We start from the raw sequence: 11,476 nt of genomic DNA, 5'->3' as shown, positions 1-11,476 counted from the left end.
TGCAATGTGAGAACGGCCTAACACAGGTTGGTCTTTTGAGAAAACCCTAAATGACTTAGGAAGAATTGAGTTTGTAGTGAAAACCAGGAGTAAAAGCTGCATTCAACTCTTTACTTGAGTTGAAACTCAAGAAGCAACTGTTTCATTGCCAAGGTGAACAGAGGCCACATGAACTAGAGAACAGATGAGAGATATCAAGAATTCGCTGCTTTGCCAGGGCAGCAGCCATAGAGGCCACCCCAAATCAACCCAAACAGACTTCTGGGTGTGACCCCATGGTTGGGCAGGTTAACTTTCATACGAGAGCTAGGGGCTTCATATTGCTGTTCTAAAATATGGCATTTATGCATGACTGCATTGGTATTACAGAATAAATAAGTGAATAAAATATCACATTTACATTGACTTCTGGGCATTTCCTTTTTTCTCCCCTCTTTTTAGAAGTGTAACATATACTCCTTTTGTAGAAATCTTAGCATAATATAGATAAGGAGTATAAATTTAAAATTATCCCTACTCTAATGTGTCAAAATAATCATGGTTAACATTCTTGTGTAGTATCCTTTAAATCCTTCTAGCCTTTTTTTTTTTTTCTGAGCGCATATACATGTTTTAAAGTGAGACTATACTGGGTAAGCTGCTTTTTATAGAAATATATTGTGAACATATTTCTATGTCATTTCTCAAAGTCTGATTTTCATAATGTCTCTAAAAACAAACAAACTAGGGCAAAATGACCATAGTCAAGTAAGTTTGTGCAATTCTGCATGCTACGTCAGCCCCTGGGATATGAATGATGCATACTGGAGCACAATAAAGACTCTGCAAAGAAATTCAGTAGAGAAACATGGTTCACCTCGCCTGGGTATCCCACATTACCTAATCAGAGGATCCTCCTATAAGGTAACATTTACAAAATTAATGTACTACAGAATACCCGTGGTGAAAAGCTATTCTACATCATTTGTAATGGATGCATACTATTCTACTGGTATTTATTTATTTATTTATTTATTTATTTATTTGAGATGGAGTCTTACTCTATCGCCCAGGCTGGAGTTCAGTGCAGGGATCTCAGCTCACTGCAACCTCCACCTCCCGAGTTCAAGTGATACTCCTGCCTTGGCCTCCAGAGTAGCTGGGATTACAGGCACATGCCACCATGCCCAGCTAATTTTTGTATTTTTAGTAGAGACGGGGTTTTGCCATGTTGGCCAGGCTGGTCTCAAACTCCTGACCTCAGGTGATCCACCTGCCTGGGCCTCCCGAAGTGCTGGGATTACAGGAGTGAGCCACCGCACCTGGACCCTACTGTTATTTAAACCATCCATGAGAACTGAACATTGATTTTGTTTTCAAGTTTTAACTATTATAAAAAATGCTACCATGTACATTTTTGTGCAGCTAAATCTTTGCAAACTTTCATGATAATTCCTTGGGCATGCAATTGCTTTGAAAAGTAGATGAACATTTGTATGGTTTTTAAATTCTTATGGCCCAATTATGTCCTAGAAAAGTTGTGCCAGTTTGGATCCCCACTAGCAAGATGTCCTTTTCCCCCAGTTCTTAACCAAAAGGGTGTTTTATATTTTTTAATCTGTACCAGCATAGGCAGATAACTGTACCTCACTATTTGATAATGCATTTCTTTGAAAGCATAGCAAATATTTAAGAAAAGTTTATTGGCTGTTTTTATTTCTTATTTTATAAAATGTAAATTTATATCATTTGCCAGATTTTTCTAAATATGTGTTCATTTTTTCATATTGACTTGTAAATTATAAAGATATTAATCCTATTAATGGGCATTTTTCCATATCCATATCCATACTTTTTAACTTTGTTTAGGATAATTTTTCATTTATAATAGTTTCACATCTTTAATAGCTTCTACCTTTAGTTTTGCGCAAATGATGATTTATGAATCATGATTTATTAATCTTCACCTATATTTTAAGTGCTTTTATCATTTTACTTACATCTTTAATGTATGTAGACTTTATTTTGGTATACAGCGTGATATAATTTGAATTATTCCTAGATAATATTTTATTTAAACAAAATTTAGTAGATAATACATGTATTTCCCCACTGATTTGTAATGCCACTTTTTTTTTTTCTTTAGATGGAGTCTCACTCTGTTGCCCAGGTTGGAGTGGAGTAGTTCTATTATAGCTCACTGCAGTTTCACACTCCTGAGTTTAAATTATCCTCCCACCTCAGTCTCCTGAGCAGCTGGGTCTACAAGCCACACCACCAAGCCCACTTTGCTGCCTAGACTGGTCTCGAACTCCTGGCTTCAAGCCATCCTCCCACCTCAGCCTCCCAAAGTGCTGGGAGTACAGGTATGGGCCCTGCACCTGGCCACCACTTTTATAAAATATATTAAATTTTTACACTTTTTTTTTTTTTTGAGACAAAGTCTCACTCTGTTGCCCAAGCTGGAGTGCAGTGGCACAATCTTGGCTCACTGCAACCTCCACCTCCAGGGTTCAAGTGATTCTCCTGCCTAAGCCTCCTGCGTAGCTGGAACTACAGGCACATACCACCACGCCCAACTAATTTTTGTATTTTTAGTAGAGACGGGGTTTCACCGTGTTGTCCAGGCTGGTCTTGAACTCCTGACCTCGTGATCCGCCTGCCTCAGCCTCCCAAAGTGCTGGGATTACAGGCATGAGCCACTGTGCCCAGCCGATTATTATACATTCTTATGTCTTCAAAATAGACTATAATTTCTGGTAGGGCACATTCCCCTAAGTTACTTTTCCTTTGTAAAATATTCTGACTGTTCTTGTAGGTCAAGAGTTAAACTATGAATTAAGAATGTTTTCCATTATTTGGATGAATCAAGACGTTTTCCATTATTTTCTATGGTCTATGTTCTAACAGTTTTTTAAAATATTTATTTATTTATTTACTTATTTTTTTATTTATATTTTTAGAGATGGGGTATTGCTCTGTCACCCAGGCTGGAGTGCAGTGATGTGATCACAGCTCACTATAGCCTCAAGCTCCTGAACTCAAGTGATCCTCCTATCTCAGCCTCTCAAGTAGATGGAACTACAATCATGTGCCCAGCTAATATTTTATTTTATTTTTTGTAGAGAAAGGATCCCACTTTGTTGGCTAGTTTAAAACTCCTAGCCTCAAGCGATCCTCCCACCTCAGCCTCCCAAAATGCTGGGCTTACAGGTGTGAGCCACTGCACCTGGCCTCTAATCATTTAGAGAAATTATTGATTCCTTAAAGTTTTGAAAGATGTTGTCTATATAATCTGGGTGCTGAAGTTCTGTGATATTTGTCAATCAAAAAATTAGTTCTGTCTATACAACTGTACCACCCATCAAAACTCTTGTCAGTTAAAAAAGTAGTTTTCAGTCTATACAACTGTACCGCCCATGAAAACTTTTCTAGGACGCTTTTAGAGTCATTTTATCAAGATGTCCAAAATTATTAGCTGATTTTATCTATAGTTACACCTCTCTTCTCATTCGTAATATATATTTAGATTTTCTCTTTTTTTTGTTTGGCTTTGTCAAAAGTGTGTCTATTTTACTGGTCTTTTCAAAGATCTGCTGCTTGGGTTTATATGTTAATCTCATTTTATTATTTTCTCATGCTTTTCCTAGATACTGTTCATTTTCAAACATAAATTGATCACTTGGCTTATTTCTATTTTTTCATAGATGATAATGAAGCATATGAGCTCTGAAATTTTCTGTAAGTACTGCTTTAGGGTATAGGGTATATTATGGATATACTGCTTTTTCTATTGTTTTAAATGGATTATAATTTGTATTTTCTGTTTTGATCTAAAAATTATTTTAAGACAGTATTTTAATCTCTACTATTTTTAGTCTTTCAAAATTATCCTTTTGTTATTAATTGCTAACTTTATTGCCTAGTGATAAAAAATGCAATCTTTTTTTAGAGACAGTGTCTCTCTCTGTCACTCAGGCTGGAGTGCAGTGCATGATGCAGCTCATTGCAGCCTTGAACTCCTGGACTCAAGCCATCCTCCTGCCTCAGCCTCTTGAGGAGCTGTGACATTGCTTTTGATCCAAATTGAGATTCTAACTTTTAGTAAGGAGGTTTAAGTGGCATGCGCATTCTATTTTCCTTCATCTTATTTTGTCTTTTTCTTGTGCCTCCTCTTTTTCCTGGCTTTTGCTGTATATAAATAAGTCTGCTTTTGTTTTCTGCAAACTATGCAAGAATTGACTATACTTCCTATTTATAATTTTCAACTCACAATTACTCCTCCCCCTCCCCAATCAGCTGTTTATTTCCGCCATTCTAATAAAATGGCTCTAATCAGTCACCAATAACCTCAGATTCCTAAATTCAGGGGACGCTTTTCAGCACTGCTCTTACTATACTCCTCAATGCCATTCAGTACAATTGACTAGCTCACCCCACACTTGTACTCAACAGCCCTGCAATTTTCTGGGTTTTGTTTGTCCTGTTATTTCCTGAGCTACCTTTCTACCTCCTCCTTCTCCTCCTCTTTGGTTCTAGGCTGTAACCACTTCTTTTCCCAGGTGATCCCATCCACTTCTTTGGCTCCAATTACTGTTAAATATGACTACGACATCCAAATTTCCAGTCCAGTCCACTTCTTTTGAGATCTGAACTAACACATACAATCGTTCTTTTGACATTCCCAGTTGACAGGCACTGCAACCTCAACATGTCCAAAGATGAGCCCATGCCCTTTCCCTCATCCACCCCCTTTTTTCCCCCTTTCTTCCACCCTCCCCACTCTGCAGTAACATCTACCTGTTGCTCAGGCCATAGACTTGAGGGTCATTACTGGACTTTGTTATGCCTTACCCCCGACATCCTAACATCACCAAGTCCAAATGACTCTGCCTCTGATGTATTTCTTGAAACTATTCACTTCTTTCCACCGCCACTGCTAACCTTCAGGTCTGGAAAACCATCATCTTTTGCCCGGACAAATAGAAATCTCCTGGCTAGTCTCCCAGCTTCCACTCTTGTCCCTCTAAAATCCATTTTCCCTGGCACTCGTAAAGAGCTTGCTGAAATACAAGTGGGATCGTAGCATTCTTCTGCTTTAAAGCTTCCAACAGACTGCCCCTCCCCTTAGAATCAAAATCAAACACCGTGTTACAACCTGCAATACATGGCCCTTGTGAACTGGGCGCTGCCAACCACCCCAGCACTTCCCTTCCCTTCTTGTCCAGTTTACATTCCAGCCACCCCACTGTCATTCTGTTCCTCCAAACGCTGGTCACATTCCTGCCAAATTCCTTCCAAACTCCCTACACATTTTCTGAGGCTAGTTCCTTCTTGTCATCTAGGTCCCAGCTTAAATGCAAAGACCCTCAAGGAGTCCTTCCCTGCCTCCTCAATCTGTAGTAGCCTCTCTCCACCCTCCGAGTCACAATCACATCACCCTATTCTATTCTCACCACTATGCTTATCCCTATCTGAGAGTACATGGATAATCTGTTTACTATGTATTTCCCTCTACTAACAGAAACTCCCTGAACACAGGGACCTTGTCTATTTTTTCACCTTTGTATCCACAGTGACAACAGTGCCTGGCATGAATAGGTGTGCTCAATAAAATGAGTCAAATGAATGGTACACTCCAGTAAATCCCTTGCTGCTGTGATGCAGGCATAGAAAGATGCAGGGTTGGATTCAGCAGATCCAAATTTAAACACTGTCTGTGCCACTTATTAGATGTGCCTCTTGGCAAGTTATCCAATCCTCAATTTCCTCATCAGAAATATGTACATAATAATAATTATCTACTGTACAGAGCTGCTGTAAGGATTAAATGAGAAAAACCTAAACACCCAACACCATGACTTGTTTACAATAAAAGCTTAATTAATACATAATAGCTAGTACATGTCTGCATAAATCTCTCTCACACACACACACACACACTTTGATGCTTGTCTTTGCTTGGTATTATGTTTCTACTGTTGAGCCAATGAAACTTCAACTTGTGTGTTCTTATTAATGTCGTATCTCAAGAGCACAATCTGAGCTTACAACTTTCTCTGACCAGTTCCTAATACACCCTGCACAGTTATGAGCTCTAAAAGCCTCTTAAAGTGATTTATCTCCCTTCAGCATAACACAATGGTTTCAAGTGATCTCTATTCCATCTACTTCCTCAGAGGTCTGTGAATAGTAAATACACACAAGTCTATATAAATATTGCATGTGTTGAAATGTACAGGGTAAAATCATCTTTGCATTCATCCCAAAATCCTGTGAACACAGGTTAAAGAAGTAACTTTCATTATGGTGAAATAGCCCCCTTTTACAACACATAATGGCTGGAACAATTCAGTCTTTATCATTTATTATTTTTATTTGGACAACATATATACATATGTACAAAATACCTACTGTCAGAATCCTCTTTTATAATTTCATTTGATTTACAAAAACGGGACAGCAAAATAACTTAGGTCACTAATACTGTACAAAAATAAAACTGATTAAACAGTTGTAAAGATCAGTATCTTACAGTGTTACAGATCATCTGATGTGAAAGAACATCTCAATCTATCCAGAGTAGTGCGCTAAATCTATCTGCAAACTGACAAACTAATCAGTTTCTGCAATTATAACTACCAAATAGAATTCTCAAAAGAAGCATGATGTGGAGCTAAACCTTAAACTTTAAAACTTTAAGCCAGGGCATCATTCCACAATGGTGAAGGGCTTTCTTCTTCCCTAACCAAGGAGAGGAGATATCTTAACTCTAAAACTATTAAATTTTCCAGAATATGACAACTACTTACAGTATTAGATAAAACAACTTTTCTTTCTTTTTAAACACCTGCAATAGTCTCAAAAATTCAGTTTGATTAAAAAAGTAAACAAAAATTACTATCCTGCATTTGGATTTTCATAAGTTAAATCCATGGCCTTTTTAATATAAAAAGTAATTGTTTCATAGTTTTAGTGTTCAATGAACTGAGTAGTCCTATTTGAACCATATCTTGATATAGTAAATCTAATTAGAATGCTGGTTCCTGTTTTGTGACATTTTAAAACAGGATTTAATCACAAAGAATAAAAAGTCTTGAGTTTATACGTTACATTACTATAACATATAAGAGAATATCAAATGTGTGTTTGTCAACAACTTGAAAAGGCAAGTAACAACTTTTTTGGGAAGTAAATTGTGCATTTTTTTAAAACAAGTTGCTGCATTTATATCCATCTAAGTGCTTGACAAAAGCCACATTTAGATTTACTCCTGAAACTATAAAGATTGTCTTTCACTGACTTTGCTTTGCTTTCTTTCGTTTCTGTGAGGGAAAGATGACTTTTTACAAGTTAGCAAGTTGCTAGGCAACCCCAAACTCCTCACTCACTAAAAGGCAGCGTGCAGAGTATCATAAGCAGAACCATTCCATGAGCTCAGTAAGAAATAGGCAGCCTAACCTATTTCGTATGGAAGAACAGATGTCCTTAAAACTTATTTTGGACACAGAAATTAAAATTTGGTTTAAAATAAGTGTTTCAAAAATCTGAAACAGAGGTAGAAAGTGTTCTTTATTTTTCCTGACATGTTTTCTCGTGAGAAAACACTTTCCTTTTTATCCCATGGACTGCTCCCAGTCCCTAATGTTAAAAGCAGTTCTCTTTATAGAACTACTAATACAACTATGTTGGTTAAACAAAAAAACACCGTGCTAGTGATGGCTGTTGTATTGGAAGTTGGAGTCAGCTGTGACCCGCGCCCACTGCAGGAGCCCACATTGATTCTGAATCAGAAACGAGTATGTGTCAGGTGAAATAGGTAGGCACCCTATGTTTACACAACACATTTCAGAGCACAAGTATAAACTAGAGTGCACCATAGCTCCCTGTTTTAAATATCAGATAAAATCATCAGAAAGCATTACTTCTGAAGAAAAAAAATGTAAACATTTCCCCCATGATCACTGCTGACTCCACTCATTTGAGGTCTTTTCTTAACTATGAAAACCCAGTTCACTTTTCTGGCCTCGTAAAGGCCACAGTTAAGTTTTCAGGTAAATGGCATATATGGATGTAGTGGTTTCAGCCATTATAGACACCTAGATACAAGATATATTAGTGGTGAGGCTATTGATGTAAAAGATACAGTGATGTGATTTCATTCGTAGTATTCCATGTTGCCTACGTTCTCCACAAGGGACGATTTTGCAGAGTCTCCTCTGAAATCACCGTGGTATTTTCCCTTGGCGTTCACTACTTATAGGGGTTGATTTTTCTGTTCCTATTTCAGCTCCCTTTCCTTCTACATAACTCTTGCACCCGGGAGTGGGAGTTTTGTAGGAACACAGGAAGGAGACCAACAAACCTTTTTCCCCAAAATATAGGTGTTTCCAGATCTCATTACTGTTATGCACACATTCAAATAAAACCCAACAGAGTCAAAAGCTCTCTCCCCTAGTGGCATTAGGATACAATAATGATGTTAACTAAAAGCATAGGAAAATTTGGAAAAGTTAATAGAGTTAAAATTCTGTTGGTTCTTTTCTTTTTCTTTTGCAAAACACTACCCTCCTTCTCCTTCGGCATCTGTTGTGTATATTCTGCCCTCACATCTCTGCCATGATTTCTTAGGGAAACGTGTATATTGTAAAATAAGCAGATTATAATGTGGTGCCAAACAGAACGTCTGCTTCTATCCTCAAAGCATGTATTTAACTTATTCATCCTCTGCATTAGAAAATAAAAGTGCAGTTTATGTTTAAAAAGTACAACTCATACAAAGCAAGGTTTAAAAGTTCTGTACTTAGTGTAACCTTTCAAAGGTTTGTCTTGATTAGTATAAATTCAGACTCTGCTTACCCATTGACTATAAGTAACTGTTTTTTGTTTTCAAGTCTTTAGATGACAGATCATGCTGGAGTAGATGTGCTCTTGCTTGCATAAAGACAGCTGTGCTATGGCGTTTTTTTTTTTTAAATCTCAAAAGTTAACGTGATTCAAGAGAGTGGTTTTGCTAAACAAACTGAAGCACACTCGTCATTACATTAAAAGGTAAGAAAACAATTCTGAGAGACAGCAAGCATAAAGGGCCCAGAATCACTGTGCGAGGCCACAGGTCAACTCACCCAGCGGACATATGTACACCAGTGTTGAATCTTTAAAATTCGACCCCAGTCTTGGCCTTACCCCCCTCCCCCCACCCACTCCCTACCCTCCCCCCCAAAGAATAAAAGGAGAAAACAAAAAAACAAACAAACAAAAAACCCAAAAGCATTTGCCTTCCCTCCAACAGTCAGAGACGGGTTCAGAGAGTTGCCTCTTCAAGGGGACCAAGTGTTGTTGACTTTGATCTTAGGCTACAATGTGCTTTTTAAAAACAATGCAGGGAGAGGAAAATCAGAATATTGACCAAACAGCAGTGACTTCCTGTGCCGTCAGTATGCCTCTTCCGGGGCTCAGTTTTCACGCGTCTGTTTCCTGGGAGTACTTTTGTCCTTTCGGGGTCCATCCCTCCCTGGCTTCCATGGGCAGCACCTCACAAAGCGTTGGCCAGCGCCTTTTTCGATCGCTTGATCATGCTGGGGTGGAACTCGGTGTGCCGCCGGGCGTGCTTTGTGAGGTGGTCACTCCTCATGAAGCGCTTCTCACACAGCGGACAGCGGAACTGCTTTTCCCCAGTGTGGGTCCGGTAGTGGCGAGTCAGCTCGTCTGAGCGGGAGAACTTTTTAAGGCAGTCTGGCCACGTGCAGGGAAAGGGCCGTTCACCTAAGAGAAAGGAATCAGAAAGGATACAGTTTAAAGAACATGAAAAAAATTCCGAAGGGTGGTCATGGTCAATAGTCCCTACGACTCAAAGGATAAATCCCTCGGAGATGATTGTTATGTGTCCCCCTCCCCAAAATCCCTAATGTTGAAGCCTTAACCCCCAGCACCCCAGAAAATGACTGCATTTGAAGTTAAGGCCTTTAAAGAGGCCACTGATGTTAAACAAGGTCATGAGGGCGGGCCTTAATCCACAACTGGTGTCTTCATAAGAGGAGACAAGGACACAGACATGTGAAGACTAGGGAAGACCTTGGGAAGACAGGGATGAAGCCACCATCTACAAGCCAAGGAGAGAGGCCTCCAATGAAACCAACCCGTCCCCCGCCTCCACCTTGGACTCCCAGTCTCCAGAACTGTGAGGAAATAAAGTTCTGTTGTTTCAGCCACCCAATCTGTGGTTGTGTGTCATGGCAGCCCAAGCTAATACAATGAGAAAGTTGCTAACATCACTAAGGAAATGAGCTTGCCATTTGGTACCCAATGGGTCCCTTGGAAATTATTTTTTCTGTTTTATTCCACACAATTGCTGGTTTCATAAATTCTTTCAAGAGTAAAAAAGCTGAGCCTCTTTGCTAAATTTCTTGGTGTCATAGAATGGAAAAGAATTGGCATTGGGTCCAACCAGCCTCCTACCTGGAACGAGCGTTTCTCCCTGAGCTCCTGAGTGCAGGGGCCACTCAGCAGCTGGTTGTTCCTGAGCATCTCTGTCACATCTTTTATTGGTATAAAATCTGCCTTCCTGCAAAGGCCACACTTAGTCATACTGTCTTAACACTAGAAATAAGTTTGTGCCAGGTGTGGTGGCTCACGCCTGTAATCCCAGCACTTTGGGAGGCCAAGGTGGGCGGATCACCTGAGGTCAAGAATTCGAGACCAGCCTGACCAACATGGTGAAACCCCACCTCTACTAAAAATACAAAAATTAGGTGGGTGTGGTGGCATGCACCTGTAGTCCCAGCTACTTGGAAGGCTGAGACAGGAGAATTGCTTGAACCCAGGAAGCGGAGGTTGCAGTGAGCCGAGATCACGCCACTGCACTCTAGCCTAGGCGACAGAGTGAGACTCTGTCTCAAAAAGAAAAAAAAAAAAAAAAGAAATGTTTGTTCCCTCTGCCACATAATAATCCTTTAAATATCTGCAGACAGATATGTCTTTCTTTAATATCTTCTCCCATTTCCAAACAATTCCAGTTTCTTCTATATTCCTCATAAAAGACGAACTAACATTGTTCTAAGCATAGAGCTAAGGGCTTCCCGTGCCCTTCTCACTGAATTCTCACAAGCACTCCACAAGGTTGCCCCATTTCACAGATAAGAAAACTGAGGCTTGGAGGGTTAGACTCTGTACTCAGGGTCACATAACTAGAAAGCAGAGTCATGAACTGGCCCTGTCTACCAAGGCCCGTGCTCTTGGCCACTTGACTGTCCTGACTCCCGGGGGGCCTGGGGACTTGACAATTTCCACATCCCTCTTTCCGATTGCTTTCCTTGGATTCACGCTAATGTCTGTGTCCCACTGAAAATGCAGCTAAGTCATGCCTGCCAGATGTGATCAGGCCAGCATCCAGAACCTCCTGCTGCTCCCCACCCCACAAGGTGAAGGCAGGCGAGTTGAAGGCCGTGTCTGCGTTTGGGGAGGACATATACAGGCAGACAAGCAGACGAGCTGTTGA

At 39.8% G+C, this 11,476-nt stretch overlaps 1 protein-coding gene across 1 annotated transcript in view; it reads right to left on the bottom strand.

Moving 5' to 3' along the window:
• Window positions 1-6,329: 6,329 nt before the first annotated feature.
• Window positions 6,330-11,476, bottom strand: part of KLF9 (Kruppel like factor 9) — a 29,773-nt gene continuing 24,626 nt past the window's right edge. Inside the window, exon 2 of the mRNA XM_003267396.2 lies at window positions 6,330-9,744. Within this exon, the coding sequence (XP_003267444.1) occupies window positions 9,515-9,744 (230 nt within the window). The 3' untranslated portion in view covers window positions 6,330-9,514. The remainder of the gene's footprint in view (window positions 9,745-11,476) is intronic.

The sequence above is a fragment of the Nomascus leucogenys genome, chromosome 1a (genome assembly GCF_006542625.1).
Source record: "Nomascus leucogenys isolate Asia chromosome 1a, Asia_NLE_v1, whole genome shotgun sequence".
Lineage (NCBI taxonomy): Eukaryota > Metazoa > Chordata > Mammalia > Primates > Hylobatidae > Nomascus > Nomascus leucogenys.
Note: the sequence above shows the minus strand (reverse complement) of the source record. Positions and strands in the feature narration are given on the sequence as shown.